This window comes from Oncorhynchus gorbuscha, linkage group LG01 (genome assembly GCF_021184085.1).
Source record: "Oncorhynchus gorbuscha isolate QuinsamMale2020 ecotype Even-year linkage group LG01, OgorEven_v1.0, whole genome shotgun sequence".
Taxonomy (NCBI): Eukaryota; Metazoa; Chordata; class Actinopteri; order Salmoniformes; family Salmonidae; genus Oncorhynchus; species Oncorhynchus gorbuscha.
The window spans coordinates 20,924,730-20,949,934 of NC_060173.1; the positions used below are offsets into that span (position 1 = coordinate 20,924,730).

Genomic DNA, 25,205 nt, shown 5'->3' on the forward strand with positions numbered 1-25,205 from the left:
ACTTTCTACGTGTTTTTTATGGTATTTCATAATTCTGATGGTTTTATACTCAACCTAAACTAGGACAAATCTGAAAGTGAAGTAGTCCAATTTATAGAATGTTTTTTAAATTTAGCTCTGTATCAAAATATTGTTATGGACGGTATTGTAAATATCCATACCGGTATGTGGAGCCATACCGGGATAGGGGTATTCATGATATATTGCCCTAGTCACTATATCTGCATTTAAAAACAGACCGAACCTCACTGTATATCAACCACAATACCACATTCATCTAAGAAAACAGAGAGAAATGTGAGAGAGGAGGGGAAGAGCTGAAGCACTGACATAACAAGAGAATAAACTCACCCAAAGCCTCTTCTACAGAGTAGTAGGAAATCCTTACAGGACTGACAAGGCAGCTCAAGCAGGAGTAATAGGGAAGTAACACACAGTCTTCCCAGGTAGGCAGACAGGCACTGCACCTAAGAGCTAAGTGACTCAGCACAGTGGAGAGACTCACCAATGGGAAGACTCCTCCCTCAATCCCTCCATCCCCCTTCTCCCTCTCAGAACGACCAGAGGGACAACACACAGAGACAGTACATAGCACACCAACACACAGAGGCAGTACATAGCACACCAACACACAGAGACCGTACATAGCACACCAACACACAAGTGCAAACACACACACGCACAAAGGCACACGTCACACACTTCACCGTAGCACTATCCCTGTGGTGATCCGAGGGAACCAAGGGTGAATTGGCTCAGAAAGGGTGTGTAATTCAATTACATGTAATAGAATGTGCTGAATTAGAATGAGATGAGAGAGAGTTGAACATTCAGCAGCCCAAAGCCCTTTATAATAAGAACTAATCAACTTCAGAAACACCTATAGTGACATACCACACTCATCCTTAATAACTAGACTGCATGGATGGACGTGTAATATACATTTATAGAACCAGGCTCCAATCTAATTCGATCAGGATTTAAGTGGTCATATCTTGATTCTTATCAAATATAGCAGGGATGGGCAACTTTTGAGGGAGCGCAGTGGCTAGCAGGTCTGTGTACCCACATCCATACCCACACATTTTTTATTTTTTATTTAAATAGGCAAGTCAGTTAAGAACAAATTTATATTTTCAATGATGGCCTAGGAACAGTGGGTTAACTGCCTTGTTCAGGGGCAGAATGACAGATTTATACCTTGTCGGCTCAGGGATTCAATCTTGCAACCTTTTGGTTACTAGTCCAACGCTCTAACCACTAGGTTACGCTGCCGCCCCATATGCAAAATTGCACCTCAAGTATTCTACTATTCTAACTCTCAACAGTAAGTTGAGACCAGTGGAGGCTGCTGAGGGGAGGACGGCTTATAATAATGGCCGGAACGGAGCAAATGGGATTGCAACAAACACATGGAAACCATTACCACGAGCCTGTTCTCCCTAATTAAGGTGCTATCAACCTCCGGTGATTGAGACCCCGACTGACAGGGGGTGGGGGGTGTAATTGATCCGTGGGCCTACAAAAGGTGGGGCGCTGCCCACCCCTGAAATATAGCAAGGATTACAGCAGTGAGCCACAAATAAAGAAAGTATACCTTTTTCAGTCATACACTAAAACAACCTCCCATAAAACTATGCACACACATCTTCACATAAACCTCATTAAAGTGTTTACAAAATTCCTCACCCTCCTTTTGCTGATCTCATTTGTTTTAATCTTGTTATGAAAGTAAAAATCCCCTTTGTGAGGCGGTCTATACACACAGCACAAGCACAGAGACGGTGAGAGACGAGACTGCTACTCTCCTGAACACTCCTTATGTCACAGCTGGGTCCCACTCTCTAACTGTAGCCCACTGTAGGTTTCTGTCGGTCTGTCCACCTCCCCATACAAACATTTACACACACAGACCTTAGCTACTACAGCATTTCCTCCCAGCTAAAAGCAGTATGAAGTCCAAAGTAAACGTTACAATGTGATCCAAGGATACTCACCAAGCACAACCAAGCCGATGGAAAGTATCAACAGAAGTAAAGCGATATTGGCTGAGAGAGGTCTAAACTCTCACACACACACACACACACACACACACACACACACACACACACACACACACACACACACACACACACACACACACACACACACACACACACACACACACACACACACACACACACACACACACACACACACACACACACACACACACACACACACACACACACACACACACACACACACACGAGGGTATGGGAGGCATTTCCTTCTATAACTTAACCAGTCTGTCAGTAGGGATTCAACTCTGCAGGTGACTCTTCTCATGCTTTCTTAAAGCAAGACTTGACAGTTTTTCTCAAAAAGCATTTTTGGGAACAATGTTGATTTTCAAAACAGAGTTCACAGGGAAACAGAACTCTGTGTCCTTTTGCAAAACAGCAAATGTGTTTTCAAAATGTAGTTGCCTTCTCAAAATATAAATAGATTAATCAAAAATATATTATACAGTCAAAATTGCAAACACATTCATCAAAAGAACACTACTGCTTGCAAAAAGACGAACACAACCATACTTATCTCTTGAGTCCAAGCAGACAAAACAGAAAGTTAGTCTGTCTTTTAAAAATCCCAAGGAGATCAATACATTTCTTTGCATTCACTAACTCATGATGATCAAAATTGGGAGTACAACTACCCAAAGGTGCAGAATTATGGGAAAAATATTAAAATTATGCATATTTCACCTAACAATTCATACACATCAAATATTGTTTCTGATAAAAAATCTGGGAAAAAATAAAACACATTGTGTGCAGGATTCATTCGTCGCTATCAACACAATCCAATTCCATGTATTCAATATAAAGGCTGGTTTGCTCATTGTTTTGAACACTCTCCATTGGTGAACAGAAACCCTAATGGAGGAACACAACTGATATGAATGTATAGGTTTCAATCTACACCAAAGTAAAGCTCTTTAATGGAAGATCACAATGTGGAAGATGATGAGTAACACAAGAGTTATTTAGAAGGAATCAGAGTCATTCATCTCCAGATGTCTGCAATATTGTAAAACATATGAACCCCAGACAGTAGGTCAACTGCTATACCCCAGACAGTAGGTCAACCGCTATACCCCAGACAGTAGGCCTACCGCTATACACCAGACAGTAGGTCTACCGCTATACCCCAGACAGTAGGTCTACCGCTATACCCCAGACAGTAGGCCTACCGCTATACCCCAGACAGCAGTCCTACCGCTATACCCCAGACAGTAGGTCTACCGCTATACCCCAGACAGTAGGTCTACCGCTATACCCCAGACAGTAGATCTACCGCTATACCCCAGACAGTAGGTCTACCGTTATACCCCAGACAGTAGGTCTACCGCTATACCCCAGACAGTAGGCCTACCGCTATACCCCAGACAGTAGGTCTACCGCTATACCCCAGACAGTAGGTCTACCGCTATACCCCAGACAGTAGGCCTACCGCTATACCCCAGACAGTAGGTCTACCGCTATACCCCAGACAGTAGGTCTACCGCTATACCCCAGACAGTAGGTCTACCGCTATACCCCAGACAGTAGACCTACCGCTATACCCCAGACAGTAGGTCTACCGCTATACCCCAGACAGTAGGGCTACCGCTATACCCCAGACAGTAGGTCTACTGCTGTACCCCAGACAGTAGGTCTACCGCTATACCCCAGACAGTAAGTCTACCGCTATACCCCAGACAGTAGGCCTACCGCTATACCCCAGACAGTAGGCCTAAGCGCTATACCCCAGACAGTAGGTGTACCGCTATACCCCAGACAGTAGGTCTACCGCTATACCCCAGACAGTAGGTCTACTGCTGTACCCCAGACAGTAGGTCTACCGCTATACCCCAGACAGTAAGTCTACCGCTATACCCCAGACAGTAGGCCTACCGCTATACCCCAGACAGTAGGCCTAAGCGCTATACCCCAGACAGTAGGTGTACCGCTATACCCCAGACAGTAGGTCTACCGCTATACCCCAGACAGTAGGTCTACCGCTATACCCCAGACAGTAGGTCTACCGTTATACCCCAGACAGTAGGTCTACCGTTATACCCCAGACAGTAGGTCTACCGTTATACCCCAGACAGTAGTTCTACCGTTATACCCCAGACAGTAGGCCTACCGCTATACCCCAGACAGTAGGCCTAGCGCTATACCCCAGACAGTAGGTCTACCGCTATACCCCAGACAGTAGGTCTACCGTTATACCCCAGACAGTAGGCCTAGCGATATACCCCAGACAGTAGGTCTACCGTTATACCCCAGACAGTAGGACTAGTGCTATACCCCAGACAGTAGGTCTACCGTTATACCCCAGACAGTAGGCCTAGCGCTATACCCCAGACAGTAGGTCTACCGTTATACCCCAGACAGTAGGACTAGTGCTATACCCCAGACAGTAGGTCTACCACTATACCCCAGAAAGTAGGCCTACCGCTATACCCCAGACAGTAGGTCTACCGCTATACCCCAGACAGTAGGTCTACCGCTATACCCCAGACAGTAGGTCTACAGCTATACCCCAGACAGTAGGTCTACCGCTATACCACAGACAGTAGGTCTACAGCTATACCCCAGACTGTAGGCCTACCGCTATACCCCAGACAGTAGATCTACCGCTATACCCCAGACAGTAGGGCTACCGCTATACCATAGACAGTAGGTCTACTGCTATACCCCAGACAGTAGGTCTACCGCTATACCCCAGACAGTAGGTCTACCGCTATACCCCAGACAGTAGGCCTAGCGCTATACCCTAGACAGTAGGTCTACCGCTATACCCCAGACAGTAGTTCTACCGTTATACCCCAGACAGTAGGCCTACCGCTATACCCCAGACAGTAGGCCTAGCGCTATACCCCAGACAGTAGGTCTACCGCTATACCCCAGACAGTAGGTCTACCGTTATACCCCAGACAGTAGGCCTAGCGATATACCCCAGACAGTAGGTCTACCGTTATACCCCAGACAGTAGGTCTACCGCTATACCCCAGACAGTAGGTCTACTGTTATACCCCAGACAGTAGGACTAGCGCTATACCCCAGACAGTAGATCTACCGTTATACCCCAGACAGTAGGTCTATCGTTATACCCCAGACAGTAGGTCTACCGTTATACCCCAGACAGTAGGCCTACCGCTATACCCCAGACAGTAGGCCTAGCGCTATACCCCAGACAGTAGGTCTACCGCTATACCCCAGACAGTAGGTCTACCGTTATACCCCAGACAGTAGGTCTATCGTTATACCCCAGACAGTAGGTCTACCGTTATACCCCAGACAGTAGGCCTACCGCTATACCCCAGACAGTAGGCCTAGCGCTATACCCCAGACAGTAGGTCTACCGCTATACCCCAGACAGTAGGTCTACCGTTATACCCCAGACAGTAGGCCTAGCGCTATACCCCAGACAGTAGGTCTACCGTTATACCCCAGACAGTAGGCCTACCCCTATACCCCAGACAGTAGGTCTACCGCTATACCCCAGACAGTAGGCCTACCGCTATACCCCAGACAGTAGGTCTACCGCTATACCCCAGACAGTAGGCTTATCGCTATACCCCAGACAGTAGGCCTACCGCTATACCCCAGACAGTAGGCCTACCGCTATACCCCAGACAGTAGGCCTAGCGCTATACCCCAGATAGTAGGTCTACCGCTATACCCCAGACAGTAGGTCTACCGTTATACCCCAGACAGTAGGACTAGCGCTATACCCCAGACAGTAGGTCTACCGTTATACCCCAGACAGTAGGTCTACCGTTATACCCCAGACACTGCGTTCATCCACCTCTGGCCTGCTCGCCTCCCTACCACTGAGGAAGTACAGTTCCCGCTCAGCCCAGTCAAAACTGTTCGCTGCTCTGGCCCCCCAATGGTGGAACAAACTACCCCTCACAGTAGGCCAGGACAGCGGAGTCAATCACCACCTTCCGGAGACACCTGAAACCCCACCTCTTTAAGGAATACCTAGGATAGGATAAGTAATCCTTCTCAGGCCCCCCTTTAAGATTTAGATGCACTATTGTAAAGTGACTGTTCCACTGGATGTCATAAGGTGAATGCACCAATTTGTAAGTCGCTCTGGATAAGAGCGTCTGCTAAATGACTTAAATGTAAATGTAATGTAGTAGGCCTAGCGCTATACCCCAGACAGTAGATTTACCACTATACCCCAGACAGTAGGCCTAGCGCTATACCCTAGACAGTAGGCCTAGCGCTATACCCTAGACAGTAGGCCTACCGTTATACCCCAGACAGTAGGCTTACCACTATACCCCAGACAGTAGGCCTAGCGCTATACCCTGGACAGTAGACCTAGCGCTATACCCCAGACAGTAGACCTACCGTTATACCCCAGACAGTAGGCTTACCACTATACCCCAGACAGTAGGTCTACCGCTATACCCCAGACAGTAGGTCTACCGCTATACCCCAGATAGTAGGTCTACCGTTATACCCCAGACAGTAGGCCTAGCGCTATACCCTAGACAGTAGGTCTACCGCTATACCCCAGACAGTAGGTCTACCGTTATACCCCAGACAGTAGGACTAGCGCTATACCCCAGACAGTAGGTCTACCGTTATACCCCAGACAGTAGGTCTATCGTTATACCCCAGACAGTAGGTCTACCGTTATACCCCAGACAGTAGGCCTACCGCTATACCCCAGACAGTAGGCCTAGCGCTATACCCCAGACAGTAGGTCTACCGCTATACCCCAGACAGTAGGTCTACCGCTATACCCCAGACAGTAGGCCTACCGCTATACCCCAGACAGTAGGTCTACCGCTATACCCCAGACAGTAGGTCTACCGCTATACCCCAGACAGTAGGTCTACAGCTATACCCCAGACAGTAGGTCTACCGCTATACCACAGACAGTAGGTCTACAGCTATACCCCAGACTGTAGGCCTACCGCTATACCCCAGACAGTAGATCTACCGCTATACCCCAGACAGTAGGGCTACCGCTATACCATAGACAGTAGGTCTACTGCTATACCCCAGACAGTAGGTCTACCGCTATACCCAGACAGTAGGTCTACCGTTATACCCCAGACAGTAGGTCTACCGCTATACCCCAGACAGTAGGTCTAGCTATACCCCGCTATACCCTAGACAGTAGGTCTACCGCTATACCCCAGACAGTAGGCCTACCGCTATACCCCAGACAGTAGGTCTACCGCTATACCCCAGACAGTAGATCTACCGCTATACCCCAGATAGTAGGTCTACCGCTATACCCCAGACAGTAGGCCTAGCGCTATACCCCAGACAGTAGGTCTACCGCTATACCCCAGACAGTAGGTCTACCGTTATACCCCAGACAGTAGGACTAGCGCTATACCCCAGACAGTAGGTCTACCGTTATACCCCAGACAGTAGGTCTATCGTTATACCCCAGACAGTAGGTCTACCGCTATACCCCAGACAGTAGGCCTACCGCTATACCCCAGACAGTAGGCCTAGCGCTATACCCCAGACAGTAGGTCTACCGCTATACCCCAGACAGTAGGTCTACCGCTATACCCCAGACAGTAGGGCCTATCAGCTAGGTCTACCCCAGACAGTAGGCCTACCGCTATACCCCAGACAGTAGGCCTACCGCTATACCCCAGACAGTAGGCCTAGCGCTATACCCCAGATAGTAGGTCTACCGCTATACCCCAGACAGTAGGTCTACCGTTATACCCCAGACAGTAGGACTAGCGCTATACCCCAGACAGTAGGTCTACCGTTATACCCCAGACAGTAGGTCTACCGTTATACCCCAGACAGTAGGTCTACCGTTATAACCCAGACACTGTGTTCATCCACCTCTGGCCTGCTCGCCTCCCTACCACTGAGGAAGTACAGTTCCCGCTCAGCCCAGTCAAAACTGTTCGCTGCTCTGGCCCCCCAATGGTGGAACAAACTCCCTCACGACGCCAGGACAGCGGAGTCAATCACCACCTTCCGGAGACACCTGAAACCCCACCTCTTTAAGGAATACCTAGGATAGGATAAGTAATCCTTCTCACCCCCCCTTTAAGATTTAGATGCACTATTGTAAAGTGACTGTTCCACTGGATGTCATAAGGTGAATGCACCAATTTGTAAGTCGCTCTGGATAAGAGCGTCTGCTAAATGACTTAAATGTAAATGTAATGTAGGCCTAGGCAGACAGTAGGTTTACCACTATACCCCAGACTATACCCCAGACAGTAGGTTTACCACTATACCCCAGACAGTAGGCTTACCACTATACCCCAGACAGTAGGCCTAGCGCTATACCCTGGACAGTAGACCTAGCGCTATACCCCAGACAGTAGACCTACCGTTATACCCCAGACAGTAGGCTTACCACTATACCCCAGACAGTAGTCCTACTGCTATACCCCAGACAGTAGACCTACCGTTATAACCCAGACAGTAGGCCTAGCGCTATACCCTAGACAGTAGGCCTACCGTTATACCCCAGACAGTAGGCTTACCACTATACCCCTGACAGTAGTCCTACTGCTATACCCCAGACAGTAGGTCTACCGACACAGAAGCTTTAACTGCTGGCTACTCTTCTTCCGTGGCTTAACCCAATGAGAGAAAGTCACAAGTGTTTCCCTAAAAGCTGTCTAGGTTTAAACATCTTCTATTGTATGGAGGTTCCTGAGTGGCACAGCAGTCAAAGCACTGCATCGCAGTGCTAGAGGCATCACTACAGACCCTGGGTCAATTCCAGGCTGTATCACAACCGGTCGTGATTGGGAGTCCCATAGGGCGGCGCACAATTGTCCCAGCATTTTCCGAGTTAAGGTTTGGACAGGGTAGACCGTCATTGTAAATAAGAATTTGTTCTTAACGGACTTGCCTGGTTAAATTAACATTAATAAAATTACAGAAAATGAGTAGCTTTATCAATTTATAGTGACATAATTAAATAATTACCAAAGCAAAGTAAATGTTTGGTCTTTTCGGCTATAGAAGGTTGTAGCTCAGCTTCTGAATGTCAAATAAACATATTCAGCTTCTAAATGACCGCTAGGTACCCATTTTGATCCATCCCTAAAGCAACTTCAACAGTTGTCTGTCTGACTTGTCCTTCTTACTGAGATCGCAGTGCATGTATAAATGTTAGGGCTGTCAAACAATTTAAACAAATGTATGAGTTTATTGCACGATGTGCTGTCATTAATCGCAATTAATTGCAAATTCTGAATTTGCTCAAATTGAGAAGAAATGTAAGAGATTTTTTTACAAAAAGCATAACCAAAATAATAACCGCTTGATTTTGTTCAAAGTAATGGTTAGCAAAATCAGGTAAATTGATAAAGCACACTTTCTGTAACCTAAATGTAAACTTTTCTGGACATCGCATCGTTGTTGTTACCTGTATAGATTACGTTTTTTTATGTTTCAGTGTATTTTGAACACTTTCAGACAATAAAATACAAATAAAAAAGACATCACTAAAATGACAAAAGGTAAACTCGACAGTCCTAATAAATGTAGCTACTTGGCTCAGCTTCTCTAGAGAAATGAAGACTTAGCAGATCTGCTGTAGTGAAAAGGAGAGTTAAACCCAGTATTCCAGTAATGCAGTTACAGACTGAATTCCCTGTGACACTGAGGCCAGAGGATCCACAACAACACAGAGAGACAGACGGGAGGATTTACAGTAAGGCCTGGGATTAAACGGCTGTGTTGAACCACCCAGACCTTCTTTAGATTAACCCTCCCCTCATCCACAGCCCAATTTTAGATTATAGGCTACCCCCTCTGAGGCTGGGCACTTGGGAAAACTGGGAGAGAGGGAGGGAGCGAGAAAGGGAGAGAGGGGGGGAATAAGCACAGAGCAAAAGGAGAAATACAGTTGAAAGAGGAAAAGGCCAGATGAACGGAGAGAGAAAGGGAGGAAGCAGACTAGTGGATGAGAAGAGAGAGGAGGGTAGATGGATAAAGAGAGAGAAAGGGAGGAAGCAGACTAGTGGATGAGAAGAGAGAGGAGGGTAGATGGATAAAGAGAGAGAAAGGGAGGAAGCAGACTAGTGGATGAGAAGAGAGAGGAGGGTAGATGGATAAAGAGAGAGAAAGGGAGGAAGCAGACTAGTGGATGAGAAGAGAGAGGAGGGTAGATGGATAAAGAGAGAGAAAGGGAGGAAGCAGACTAGTGGATGAGAAGAGAGAGGAGGGTAGATGGATAAAGAGAGAGAAAGTGTGGCACAGAAAGGAGAAACTCATTCATCATTACTGCTCTAAGCGATACACACACACACACAGATATGAAAATAGAACAGCAGAGAGAGAGACACACGGGCCACCTTCAGACCCTGCCTGTGAACCTGTGTGCTGCTGAGGGGAGCATTTATCCAGCCCAGAATGCACTGCCCTCTGCATCTCATCTTTATGGGACCATATTCATCTTTTCATTGTATTACTTTCACTGTCATGTTTTGTCTTATATTGTCTTGTCATTTTGCTTTTCCTTCTGTTCGTTTTCCCCCTGCTGGTCTTTTTAGGTTCGTTCCCCTTTTTCTCTCTCCCTCCCTCTCTCTCTTCTCTCTATCGTTCCGTTCCTGCTCCCAGCTGTTCCTATTCCCCTAATCAATCATTTAGTCTTCCCACACCTGTTCCCTATCTTTTCCCCTGATTAGAGTCCCTATTTCTCCCCTTGTTTTCCGTTCCTGTCCTGTCGGATCCTTGTATATTGTTCACCGTGCTGTGTCTTTGTATCGCCCTGTCGTGTCGTGTTTTCCTCAGATGCTGCGTGGTGAGCAGGTGTCTGAGTCTGCTACGGTCAAGTGCCTTCCCGAGGCAACCTGCAGTTTATTATCGAGTCTCCAGTCAGTTCTCGTGATTACGAGTGGAATTGTTTTTTATACTTTATTTACCGCTCCGATTTGTCTAGGAGTATTGCTATTTCCTTTAACTGGATTAAAGACTCTGTTTTCGCCAAGTCGCTTTTGGGTCCTCATTCACCTGCATAACATTCACTTTCTCTCTGCCCTAAATTGACATGAACATAAATATAAAAAATATACCTGAGCTGTGAACATGCTGTAGGACACTTTAACTGAGACCACAAAAGACTGCGATGGACCAACATAGTGTTGCAAAGTTAGAATGTGTGTAGTGACACCTCTAACCCCACACTCCTATGCTCATATTGACCTAACACCACAACTTGGTTAAAATAAGAAACACTGACAGTGTTATCACCTAGGGCTGGACGGAGGAAGGAGAGTACTTTAAGTACACCATGGTCACATCTACACAGTACAGTAAGTACACCATGGTCACATCTACACAGTACAGTAAGTACACCACGGTCACATCTACACAGTACAGTAAGTACACCACGGTCACATCTATACAGTACAGTAAGTACACCACGGTCACATCTACACAGTACAGTAAGTACACCATGGGCACATCTACACAGTATAGTAAGTACACCACGGTCACATCTACACAGTACAGTAAGTACACCACGGTCACATCTACACAGTACAGTAAGTACATCACGGTCACATCTACACAGTACAGTAAGTACACCATGGTCAAATCTACACAGTACAGTAAGTACACCATGGTCACATCTACACAGCACTATAGGGCCTGTCACTTCACAAAGGTTAAATACTTCTCTTTTAGTACAGTAGACAACTGTAGTTAATGAACAGATAAGGATAGAAGAAGAGAGGAGATCAAATAAAATACAATTGTATTTGTCAGGTGCTGAATACAAGAAACACTTATTTACAAGCCCTTAAAACACTTACTTACAAGCCCTTAAAACACTTACTTACAAGCCCTTAACCAACGATGCAGTTCAAGAAATAGAGTTAAGAAAATATTGACTAAATAAACTCAAGTAAAAAAGGCTATATACAGGGGGTACCAAGTCAATGTGCAGGGGTACAGGTTAGTCAAGGTAATTTGTAAAGTGACTACGCATAGATAATAAACAGTGAGTAGCAGCAGTGTAAAAACCAAGGGGGGTTAGTTGTTCAGCAGTCTTATGGCTTGGGGGTAGAAGCTGTTAAGGAACCTTTTGGTCCTATACTTGGCGCTCCAGTATGTGAGGGATTAAAAGAGGAGATAGTGATTCAAAGAGGAAACTATTTGCACATCATTACAACACTGTATATAGCCATAATATGACATTTGTGAGTGTAATGTTTACTGTTAATTTGTTTTGTTTATTTAACTTTTGTTAATGATCAATTTCACTTGCTTTGGCAATGTTAACATATGTTTCCCATGCCTATGAAGCCCTTTGAATTTAATTGACTATTAAGAGTGAGAAAGTGGATGAGAGAAGAATGAGATACTATAGGTAGATGGAGGAAGTAAGAGATGAGAGATGGATAGATTATGGTCAAGTCTACCTTTAGTGTGTTCGATCTTTACTGCGACACAGACCTCCTCATCAGTGTTCTTGGACTGGAAACAGCTGGCCTTGCCTTTCTTCTCTGCAATGACAGGACCACATTTACCAATCGTTCCTATATAGTTTACTATAACGTAAGGACACATAAAGCGAGACAGAGACAGAGACAGAGAGAGAGAGAGAGAGAGAGAGAGAGAGAGAGAGAGAGAGAGAGAGAGAGAGAGAGAGAGAGAAAGAGAGAGAGAGAGAGAGAGAAAGAGAGAGAGAACGCTTGTGTGAAGTCTGGAATCTCTTGTGTAGTTTTAAAGGGATTCTGGGCAGCAGCTACAATGAGACAGTGCTCTGACCAAGCATTAGGCCAGAGATATGAATACAGTATTTGTGCCAATTCTGATCCACTGGTTCACATGAGGCAAGAGAGTTAATGTGATATTTTCTTCTGAGATTGAATTGTAATGAGTTATACTGTGATGTGTAGGGCATCCTCACTAGGCTAATACACTCACCAGAGCCATTTCATCTGCACATCAAATATTAGAGAGGAAAACAGACACACTACCTTGTAAAATAATGAGACACACACGGACACACACACACGGACGCACGCACACACGCACGCACGCACGCACGCACGCACGCACGCACACACACACACACACACACACACACACACACACACACACACACACACACACACACACACACACACACACACACACACACACACACACACACACACACACACACACACACACACACACACACACACACACACACACACACACACACACACACAGAAGAGTAAGAGCACACATGCTAAATGTTCTGATCTTTCTTCATTTTAACCACAAGCAGCACCCACTTCCCACAGTTTGCTGTTACAACAGTGACAGTCAGGATGGGTGTTTAGGGGAAGAGTGGACATGCTTAGTGTGGGGCCATGGGGGGGGTGCTGTGTGTGAGTGGGGGTGGGGGGGTATGATATCCTGGCGCAGGGATTAAAGCAGAGGGCTTTCTCCACCCACCAATCTGGACTCCTCATGACATGGTTGCCTGCTGTTCTCTCTCTCACACACACACACACACACACACACACACACACACACACACACACACACACACACACACACACACACACACACACACACACACACACACACACACACACACACACACACACACACACACACACACACACACACACACACACACACACACACACACACACACACACACACACACACACACACACACACACACTTTCCCTAAGAGGGTGCTGTGTTACCAAAGCAGCCATGAAAACACACCTACCACAGTTTGAGGAGTACAAAGACAGGCAACTCAACATGTCCAATGATGCTTCACTGTGGGGGCAATGTCCGGCAACGGCTCTAACCCCAAACTTCCTCTTCCTGTCACTCACTTCCTGTTTTTCAGTTCCTTGTTCGTGACCCCCCCCTCCCCCCACACACACCCCTCTCCTTAAACATGAGGTCCTAACACAGGACAACAAAGCTGTGACTGGGGAACTCAGCCCAGTGCAGCCAAGGGACTGGACATGCATGAGGAGTGATGGGGAGCCAGAGGTCACTGAGAGGTTACAGTACTGAATCAATAAGGTACTGTTCACTTCTGAGGAAAGAGGAAGAAGTATTCAGTTAGACATCTGAGGTGATACAGAGTCAGAGATGACAGGGATTTTCCTTGTAGATCAAGAGTGATAGGCGGAGATCTTATGAAAGAAAAAATAGTGACTAGACAAAGCTCTGATGAAGACATAGGGAAGTGATACGGTCACAGTGTCTTCCACAGTGTGGAGGTATGAATCAATAATGTCTTGTTTTTATATGGAAATATGCCCATATAATCCTGTCCTTCAGGGCAGATGACCTGCACATCACCTGGGAGCTAATGATCTGTGGTGTTTACAATTAACATTTACATTTACATTTAAGTCATTTAGCAGACGCTCTTATCCAGAGCGACTTACAAATTGGTGCATTCACCTTATGACATCCAGTGGGACAGTCACTTAACAATAGTGCATCTAAAACTTAGGGGGGGTGAGAGGGATTACTTATCCTATCCTAGGTATTCCTTAAAGAGGTGGGGTTTCAGGTGTCTCCGGAAGGTGGTGATTGACTCCGCTGTCCTGGCGTCGTGAGGGAGTTTGTTCCACCATTGGGGGCCAGGGCAGCGAACAGTTTTGACTGGGCTGAGCGGGAGCTGTACTTCCTCAGTGGTAGGGAGGCGAGCAGGCCAGAGGTGGATGAACGCAGTGCCCTTGTTTGGGTGTAGGGCCTGATCAGAGCCTGGAGGTACTGAGGTGCCGTTCCCCTCACAGCTCCGTAGGCAAGCACCATGGTCTTGTAGCGGATGCGAGCTTCAACTGGAAGCCAGTGGAGAGAACGGAGGAGCGGGGTGACGTGAGAGAACTTGGGAAGGTTGAACACCAGACGGGCTGCGGCGTTCTGGATGAGTTGAAGGGGTTTAATGGCACAGGCAGGGAGCCCAGCCAACAGCGAGTTGCAGTAATCCAGACGGGAGATGACAAGTGCCTGGATTAGGACCTGCGCCGCTTCCTGTGTGAGGCAGGGTCGTACTCTGCGGATGTTGTAGAGCATGAACCTACAGGAACGGGCCACCGCCTTGATGTTGGTTGAGAACGACAGGGTGTTGTCCAGGATCACGCCAAGGTTCTTGGCGCTCTGGGAGGAGGACACAATGGAGTTGTCAACCGTGATGGCGAGATCATGGAACGGGCAGTCCTTCCCCGGGAGGAAGAGCAGCTCCGTCTTGCCGAGGTTCAGCTTGAGGTGGTGATCCGTCATCCACACTGATATGTCTGCCAGACATGCAGAGATGCGATTCACCACCTGGTCATCAGAAGGGGGAAAGGAGAAGATTAATTGTGTGTCGTCTGCATAGCAATGATAAGAGAGACCATGTGAGGTTATGACAGAGCCAAGTGACTTGGTGTATAGCGAGAATAGGAGAGGGCCAAGAACAGAGCCCTGGGGGACACCAGTGGTGAGAGCGCGTGGTGAGGAGACAGATTCTCGCCACGCCACCTGGTAGGAGCGACCTGTCAGGTAGGACGCAATCCAAGCGTGGGCCGCGCCGGAGATGCCCAACTCGGAGAGGGTGGAGAGGAGGATCTGATGGTTCACAGTATCGAAGGCAGCCGACAGATCTAGAAGGATGAGAGCAGAGGAGAGAGAGTTAGCTTTAGCAGTGCGGAGCGCCTCCGTGATACAGAGGAGAGCAGTCTCAGTTGAATGACTAGTCTTGAAACCTGACTGATTTGGATCAAGAAGGTCATTCAGAGAGAGATAGCGGGAGAGCTGGCCAAGGACGGCACGTTCAAGAGTTTTGGAGAGAAAAGAAAGAAGGGATACTCGTCTGTAATTGTTGACATCGGAGGGATCGAGTGTAGGTTTTTTCAGAAGGGGTGCAACTCTCGCTCTCTGGAAGACGGAAGGGACGTAGCCAGCGGTCAGGGATGAGTTGATGAGCGAGGTGAGGTAAGGGAGAAGGTCTCCGGAAATGGTCTGGAGAAGAGAGGAGGGGATAGGGTCAAGCGGGCAGGTTGTTGGGCGGCCGGCCGTCACAAGACGCGAGATTTCATCTGGAGAGAGAGGGGAGAAAGAGGTCAGAGCACAGGGTAGGGCAGTGTGAGCAGAACCAGCGGTGTCGTTTGACTTAGCAAACGAGGATCGGATGTCGTCGACCTTCTTTTCAAAATGGTTGACGAAGTCATCTGCAGAGAGGGAGGAGGGGGGAGGGGGCGGAGGATTCAGGAGGGAGGAGAAGGTGGCAAAGAGCTTCCTAGGGTTAGAGGCAGATGCTTGGAATTTAGCGTGGTAGAAAGTGGCTTTAGCAGCAGAGACAGAGGAGGAAAATGTAGAGAGGAGGGAGTGAAAGGATGCCAGGTCCGCAGGGAGGCGAGTTTTCCTCCATTTCCGCTCGGCTGCCCGGAGCCCTGTTCTGTGAGCTCGCAATGAGTCATCGAGCCACGGAGCGGGAGGGGAGGACCGAGCCGGCCTGGAGGATAGGGGACATAGAGAGTCAAGGGATGCAGAGAGGGAGGAGAGGAGGGTTGAGGAGGCAGAATCAGGAGATAGGTGGGAGAAGGTTTGAGCGGAGGGAAGAGATGATAGGATGGAAGAGGAGAGAGTAGCGGGGAGAGAGAGCGAAGGTTGGGACGGCGCGATACCATCCGAGTAGGGGCAGTGTGGGAGGTATTGGATGAGAGCGAGAGGGAAAAGGATACAAGGCAGTGGTCTGAGACTTGGAGGGGAGTTGCAATGAGGTTAGTGGAGGAACAGCATCTAGTAAAGATGAGGTCGAGCGTATTGCCTGCCTTGTGAGTAGGGGGGGAAGGTGAGAGGGTGAGGTCAAAAGAGGAGAGGAGTGGAAAGAAGGAGGCAGAGAGGAAAGAGTCAAAGGTAGACGTGGGGAGGTTAAAGTCGCCCAGAACTGTGAGAGGTGAGCCGTCCTCAGGAAAGGAGCTTATCAAGGCATCAAGCTCATTGATGAACTCTCCGAGGGAACCTGGAGGGCGATAAATGATAAGGATGTTAAGCTTGAAAGGGCTAGTAACTGTGACAGCATGGAATTCAAAGGAGGCGATAGACAGATGGGTAAGGGGAGAAAGCGAGAATGACCACTTGGGAGAGATGAGGATCCCGGTGCCACCACCCCGCTGACCAGACGCTCTCGGGGCGAGAACACGTGGGCGGACGAAGAGAGAGCAGTAGGAGTAGCAGTGTTGTCTGTGGTGATCCATGTTTCCGTCAGTGCCAAGAAGTCGAGGGACTTGAGGGAGGCATAGGCTGAGATGAACTCTGCCTTGTTGACCGCAGATTGGCAGTTCCAGAGGCTACCGGAGACCTGGAACTCCACGTGGGTCGTGCGCGCTGGGACCACCAGAGTAGGGTGGCCGCGGCCACGCGGTGAGGAGCGTTTGTATGGTCTGTGCAGAGAGGAGAGAACAGGGATAAACAGACACATAGTTGACAGGCTACAGAAGAGGCTACGCTAATGCAAAGGAGATTGGAATGACAAGTGGACTACACGTCTCGAATGTTCAGAAAGTTAAGCTACGTAGCAAGAATCTTATTGACTAAAATGATTAAAATGATACAGTACTGCTGAAGTAGGCCAGCTGGCAGTGGGTGCGTTGTTGACACTACACTAATCAAGTCGTTCCGTTGAGTGTAATAGTTTCTGCAGTGTTGCTATTCGGGGGCTAGCTGGCTAGCTAGCAGTGTTGTTTACGTTACGTTGCGTTAAAAGAACGACAATAGCTGGCTAGCGAACCTAGAAAATCGCTCTAGACTACACAATTATCTTTGATACAAAGACGGCTATGTAGCTAGCTACGATCAAACAAATCAAACCGTTGTACTGTAATGAAATGAAGTGAAAATGTGATACTACCTGTGAATGCGACCGGGTAGTTGAGTTCTATACAGAATACGTTGGCTAGCTAGCAGAGTCACCTACGTTAAGGACGACAAATAGCTGGCTAGCTAACCTCGGTAAATTAAGATAATCACTCTAAGACTACACACTCTAAACCTAAACAACACAATTATCTTGGATACGATGATACGAAGACAGCAAAGGCAGCTATGTAGCTAGCTAACACTACACTAATCAAGTCGTTCAGTTGAGTGTAATAGTTTCTCCAGTGCAGCTAATCAGTGGACGTTAGCTAGCTGGCTAGTGAAGACTACGTTAGGACGGCGAAATACGATAATTACGCAATTATCTTTGATACAAAGACGGCTATGTAGCTAGCTGAGAAGAAATTGCCAAGATTAGACAAATCAAACCGTTGTGATATAATGAAATATAATGAAAAAGTTATACTACCCGCGGGAGCGAAGTGCAGATGCGACCACTCGCTCCAACCGGAACCGGTTTATTTGTTTGAATATGAAATCTTCTTGTTTGAAGATTAATTGTTTGAAATTCATTGTCAAATAGCTCACAAGGTCCAACCGAAATCTGACTTCCGCTTTTAACCCAACCCCTCCGAAAGACACACATACATACAGTACCAGTCAAAAGTTTGGACACACCTACTCATTCATTCAAGGGTTTCTCTTAATTTTGACTATGTTCTACATTGTAGAATAATAGTGAAGACATCAAAACTATGAAATAACACAAATGGAATCATGTAGTCACCAAAAAAAGTGGTAAACATATCAAAATATATTTTATATTTCAGATTCTTCAAAGTAGCCACCCTTGATTACAGCTTTGTACACTCTTGGCACTCTCATAACCAGCTTCAGGAGGTAGTCACCTGGAATGCATTTCAATTAAGAGGTGTGCCTTGTTAAAAGTTAATTTGTGTAATTTCTTTCCTTCTTAATGCTTTTGAGTAAATCATTTGTGTTGTGAAAAGGTAGGGGTGGTATACAGAAGATAGCTCTATTTGTCATGTTTTGTCTTATATTGTCTTGTCATTTTGCTTTTCCTTCTGTTCGTTTCCCCCTGCTGGTCTTTTTAGGTTCGTTCCCCTTTTTCTCTCTCCCTTCCTTCTCTCTCTTCTCTCTATCGTTCCGTTCCTGCTCCCAGCTGTTCCTATTCCCCTAATCAATCATTTAGTCTTCCCACACCTGTTCCCTATCTTTTCCCCTGATTAGAGTCCCTATTTCTCCCCTTGTTTTCCGTTTCTGCCCTGTCGGATCCTTGTATATTGTTCACCGTGCTGTGTCTTTGTATCGCCCTGTCGTGTCGTGTTTCCCTCAGATGCTGCGTGGTGAGCAGGTGTCTGAGTCTGCTACGGTCAAGTGCCTTCCCGAGGCAACCTGCAGTTTAGTATCGAGTCTCCAGTCAGTTCTCGTGATTACGAGTGGAATTGTTTTTTATGCTTTATTTACCGCTCCGATTTGTCTAGGAGTATTGCTATTTCCTTTAACTGGATTAAAGACTCTGTTTTCGCCAAGTCGCTTTTGGGTCCTCATTCACCTGCATAACAGAAGGATCCGACCAAAGAATGGACCCAGCGACTACAGACGCTCGTAACACTGCCGTCGAGATCCAAGGAGCCATGCTCGGCAGACACGAGCAGGAATTGTCTGCTGCTCGTCATGCCATGGAGAACCTGGCCGCTCAGGTTTCCGACCTCTCTGGACAGTTCCAGAGTCTTCGTCTCGTGCCACCTGTTACTTCCTGGTCTGCCGAGCCTCCGGAACCTAGGGTTAATAACCCACCTTGCTACTCCGGGCAGCCCAAGGAGTGCCGCTCCTTTCTCACCCAGTGTGATATTGTGTTCTCTCTCCAACCCAACACATACTCTAGAGAGAGAGCTCGGGTTGCTTACGTCATTTCACTCCTTACTGGCCGGGCTCGAGAGTGGGGCACAGCTATCTGGGAGGCAAGGGCTGATTGTTCAAACAATTACCAGAACTTTAAAGAGGAGATGATTCGGGTTTTTGACCGTTCAGTTTTTGGTAGGGAGGCTTCTAGGGCCCTGGCTTCCCTATGCCAAGGTGATCGATCCATAACGGATTACTCTATAGAGTTTCGCACTCTTGCTGCCTCTAGTGACTGGAACGAGCCGGCGCTGCTCGCTCGTTTTCTGGAGGGACTCCACGCAGTGGTTAAAGATGAGATTCTCTCCCGGGAGGTTCCTTCCAGTGTGGACTCTTTGATTGCTCTCGCCATCCGCATAGAACGACGGGTAGATCTTCGTCACCAAGCTCGTGGAAGAGAGCTCGCGTCAACGGTGTTTCCCTGCTCCGCATCGCAACCATCTCCCTCCTCTGGCTCAGAGACTGAGCCCATGCAGCTGGGAGGTATTCGCATCTTGACTAAGGAGAGGGAACGGAGGATCACCAACCGCCTGTGCCTCTATTGCGGATTTGATGGACATTTTGTCAATTCATGTCCAGTAAAGCCAGAGCTCATCAGTAAGCGGAGGGCTACTGGTGAGCGCTACTACTCAGGTCTCTCCATCTAGATCCTGTACTACTATGTCGGTCCATCTACGCTGGACCGGTTCGGGTGCTACATGCAGTGCCTTGATAGACTCTGGGGCTGAGGGTTGTTTCATGGACGAAGCATGGGCTCGGAAACATGACATTCCTTTCAGACAGTTAGACAAGCCTACGCCCATGTTCGCCTTAGATGGTAGTCATCTTCCCAGTATCAGATTTGAGACACTACCTTTAACCCTCACAGTATCTGGTAACCACAGTGAGACTATTTCTTTTTTGATTTTTCGTTCACCTTTTACACCTGTTGTTTTGGGTCATCCCTGGCTAGTATGTCATAATCCTTCTATTAATTGGTCTAGTAATTCTATCCTATCCTGGAACGTTTCTTGTCATGTGAAGTGTTTAATGTCTGCCATCCCTCCCATTTCTTCTGTCCCCACTTCTCAGGAGGAACCTGGCGATTTGACAGGAGTGCCGGAGGAATATCATGATCTGCGCACGGTCTTCAGTAGGTCCCGAGCCAACTCCCTTCCTCCTCACCGGTCGTATGATTGTAGTATTGATCTCCTTCCGGGGACCACTCCTCCTCGGGGTAGACTATACTCTCTGTCGGCTCCCGAACGTAAGGCTCTCGAGGATTATTTGTCTGTGTCTCTTGACGCCGGTACCATAGTGCCTTCTTCCTCTCCGGCCGGGGCGGGGTTTTTTTGTTAAGAAAAAGGACAGTACTCTGCGCCCCTGCGTGATTATCGAGGGCTGAATGACATAACGGTTAAGAATCGTTATCCGCTTCCCCTTATGTCATCAGCCTTCGAGATTCTGCAGGGAGCCAGGTGCTTTACTAAGTTGGACCTTCGTAACGCTTACCATCTCGTGCGCATCAGAGAGGGGGACGAGTGGAAAACGGCGTTTAACACTCCGTTAGGGCATTTTGAGTACCGGGTTCTGCCGTTTGGTCTCGCCAATGCGCCAGCTGTTTTTCAGGCATTAGTTAATGATGTTCTGAGAGACATGCTGAACATCTTTGTTTTTGTCTACCTTGACGATATCCTGATTTTTTCACCGTCACTCGAGATTCATGTTCAGCACGTTCGAAGTGTTCTCCAGCGCCTTTTAGAGAATTGTCTCTACGTGAAGGCTGAGAAGTGCTCTTTTCATGTCTCCTCCGTTACTTTTCTCGGTTCCGTTATTTCCGCTGAAGGCATTCAGATGGATTCCGCTAAGGTCCAAGCTGTCAGTGAGTGGCCCGTTCCAAGGTCACGTGTCGAGTTGCAGCGCTTTCTAGGTTTCGCTAATTTCTATCGGCGTTTCATTCGTAATTTCGGTCAAGTTGCTGCCCCTCTCACAGCTCTTACTTCTGTCAAGACGTGTTTTAAGTGGTCCGGTTCCGCCCAGGAGCTTTTGATCTTCTAAAAGAACGTTTTACGTCCGCTCCTATCCTCGTTACTCCTGACGTCACTAGACAATTCATTGTCGAGGTTGACGCTTCAGAGGTAGGCGTGGGAGCCATTCTATCCCAGCGCTTCCAGTCTGACGATAAGGTTCATCCTTGCGCTTATTTTTCTCATCGCCTGTCGCCATCTGAATGCAACTATGATGTGGGTAACCGCGAACTGCTCGCCATCTGCTTAGCCCTAGGCGAATGGCGACAGTGGTTGGAGGGGGCGACCGTTCCTTTTGTCGTTTGGACAGACCATAAGAACCTTGAGTACATCCGTTCTGCCAAACGACTTAATGCTCGTCAAGCTCGTTGGGCGTTATTTTTCGCTCGTTTCGAGTTTGTGATTTCTTACCGTCCGGGTAGCAAGAACACCAAGCCTGATGCTTTATCCCGTCTTTTTAGTTCTTCTGTGGCTTCTACTGATCCCGAGGGGATTCTTCCTTATGGGCGTGTTGTCGGGTTGACAGTCTGGGGAATTGAAAGACAGGTTAAGCAAGCACTCACGCACACTGCGTCGCCGCGCGCTTGTCCTAGTAACCTTCTTTTCGTTCCTGTTTCCACTCGTCTGGCTGTTCTTCAGTGGGCTCACTCTGCCAAGTTAGCTGGTCATCCCGGTGTTCGAGGCACTCTTGCTTCTATTCGCCAGCGCTTTTGGTGGCTGACTCAGGAGCGTGACACGCGCCGTTTCGTGGCTGCTTGTTCGGACTGCGCGCAGACTAAGTCAGGTAACTCTCCTCCTGCCGGTCGTCTCAGACCGCTCCCCATTCCTTCTCGACCATGGTCTCACATCGCCCTAGACTTCATTACCGGTCTGCCTTTGTCTGCGGGGAAGACTGTGATTCTTACGGTTGTCAATAGGTTCTCTAAGGCGGCACATTTCATTCCTCTCGCTAAACTTCCTTCCGCTAAGGAGACGGCACAAATCATCATCGAGAATGTGTTCAGAATTCATGGCCTCCCGTTAGACGCCGTTTCAGACAGAGGTCCGCAATTCACGTCACAGTTTTGGAGGGAGTTCTGTCGTTTGATTGGTGCGTCCGTCAGTCTCTCTTCCGGGTTTCATCCCCAGTCTAACGGTCAAGCAGAGAGGGCCAATCAGACGATTGGTCGCATACTACGCAGCCTTTCTTTCAGAAACCCTGCGTCTTGGGCAGAACAGCTCCCTGGGCAGAATACGCTCACAACTCGCTTCCTTCGTCTGCTACCGGGTTATCTCCGTTTCAGAGTAGTCTGGGTTACCAGCCTCCTCTGTTCTCATCCCAGCTTGCCGAGTCCAGCGTTCCATCCGCTCAAGCGTTTGTCCAACGTTGTGAGTGCACCTGGAGGAGGGTGAGGTCTGCACTTTGCCGTTACAGGGCACAGACTGTGAGAGCCGCCAATAAACGTAGGATTAAGAGTCCAAGGTATTGTTGCGGCCAGAGAGTGTGGCTTTCCACTCGCAACCTTCCTCTTACGACAGCTTCTCGTAAGTTGACTCCGCGGTTCATTGGTCCGTTCCGTGTCTCCCAGGTCGTCAATCCTGTCGCTGTGCGACTGCTTCTTCCGCGACATCTTCGTCGCGTCCATCCTGTCTTCCATGTCTCCTGTGTCAAGCCCTTTCTTCGCACCCCCGTTCGTCTTCCCTCCCCCTCCCGTCCTTGTCGAGAGCGCACCTATTTACAAGGTACGTAGGATCATGGACATGCGTTCTCGGGGACGGGGTCACCAATACTTAGTGGATTGGGAGGGTTACGGTCCTGAGGAGAGGAGTTGGGTTCCGTCTCGGGACGTGCTGGACCGTTCACTGATTGATGATTTCCTCCGTTGCCGCCAGGATTCCTCCTCGAGTGCGCCAGGAGGCGCTCGGTGAGTGGGGGTACTGTCATGTTTTGTCTTATATTGTCTTGTCATTTTGCTTTTCCTTCTGTTCGTTTTCCCCTGCTGGTCTTTTTAGGTTCGTTCCCCTTTTTCTCTCTCCCTTCCTCTCTCTCTTCTCTCTATCGTTCCGTTCCTGCTCCCAGCTGTTCCTATTCCCCTAATCAATCATTTAGTCTTCCCACACCTGTTCCCTATCTTTTCCCCTGATTAGAGTCCCTATTTCTCCCCTTGTTTTCCGTTTCTGCCCTGTCGGATCCTTGTATATTGTTCACCGTGCTGTGTCTTTGTATCGCCCTGTCGTGTCGTGTTTCCCTCAGATGCTGCGTGGTGAGCAGGTGTCTGAGTCTGCTACGGTCAAGTGCCTTCCCGAGGCAACCTGCAGTTTAGTATCGAGTCTCCAGTCAGTTCTCGTGATTACGAGTGGAATTGTTTTTTATGCTTTATTTACCGCTCCGATTTGTCTAGGAGTATTGCTATTTCCTTTAACTGGATTAAAGACTCTGTTTTCGCCAAGTCGCTTTTGGGTCCTCATTCACCTGCATAACACTATTTAGTAAAAGTCCATAATATGGCAAGAACAGCTCAAATAAGCAAAGAGAAACAACAGTCCACCAATTTAAGACATGAAGGTCAGTCAATATGGAACATTTCACAAACTTTGAACGTTTCTTCAAGTACAGCAGCAAAAAACATCAAGCGCTATGATGAAACTGGCACTCATGTCGACCGCCACAGGAAAGGAAGACCCAGAGTTACCTCTGCTACAAGCATTTCGCTACACTCGCATTAACATCTGCTAACCATGTGTATGTGACAAATAACATTTGATTTAAGTTCATTAGAGTTACCAGCCTCATAAATTGAAGCCCAAATAAATGCTTCACAGTGTTCAAGTAACAGACATCTCAACATCAACTGTTTAGAGGAGACTGCTGCAAAGAAACCATTACAAAAGGGCAATAAGAAGAAGAGACTTGCTTGGGCCAACAAACATGAGCAATGGACATTAGACTGGTGGAAATCTGTCCTTTGGTCTGATGAGTGAAAATTCAAGATTTTTGGTTCCAACCAAGATAGAACTGCCAAAGGGGGGGGGGGCAGTGTTGCAATCTACTGCAAAGATAGCCTGCAGAGTTCTGTCTTACTATCCAAGTCTGTACCTAAACAATTCGAGCTTCTACTTCTAAAAATTCACCTTTCCAGAAACAAGTCTCTCACTGTTGCCGCTTGCTATAGACCTCCCTCTGCCCCCAGCTGTGTCCTCGATACCATATGTGAATTAACCCACCCCCCATCTATCTTCTGAGCTCATGCTACAAGGTGACCTAAGCTGGGACATGCTTAACACCCCAGCCATCCTACAATCCAAGCTTGATGCCCTCAATCTCACACAAATGATCAATGAACATACCAGGTACAACTCAAAATCCGTAAACACGAGCACCCTCATAGATATCATCCGAACTAACTCGCCCTCCAAATACACCTCTGCTGTTTTCAATCAAGATCTCAGCGATCACTGCCTC

The 25,205-nt window shown here is 47.7% G+C and overlaps 1 protein-coding gene across 6 annotated transcripts in view; it reads right to left on the reverse strand.

Moving 5' to 3' along the window:
* LOC124034569 (FYVE, RhoGEF and PH domain-containing protein 4-like) overlaps nucleotides 1-25,205 on the reverse strand; it is a 123,659-nt gene that overhangs the window by 40,986 nt on the left and 57,468 nt on the right. For 2 of the 6 annotated variants that reach the window (XM_046347947.1, XM_046347937.1), the window contains exon 1: nucleotides 352-661. The exons of 3 other annotated variants lie outside the window; for them this stretch is intronic. In XM_046347947.1, the coding sequence (XP_046203903.1) occupies nucleotides 352-646 (295 nt within the window). In that variant the 5' untranslated portion in view covers nucleotides 647-661. Of the gene's footprint in view, nucleotides 1-351; nucleotides 662-1,689; nucleotides 1,995-25,205 lie in introns of those variants that run through there. One more of the 6 variants, XM_046347974.1, reaches the window with a different exon arrangement.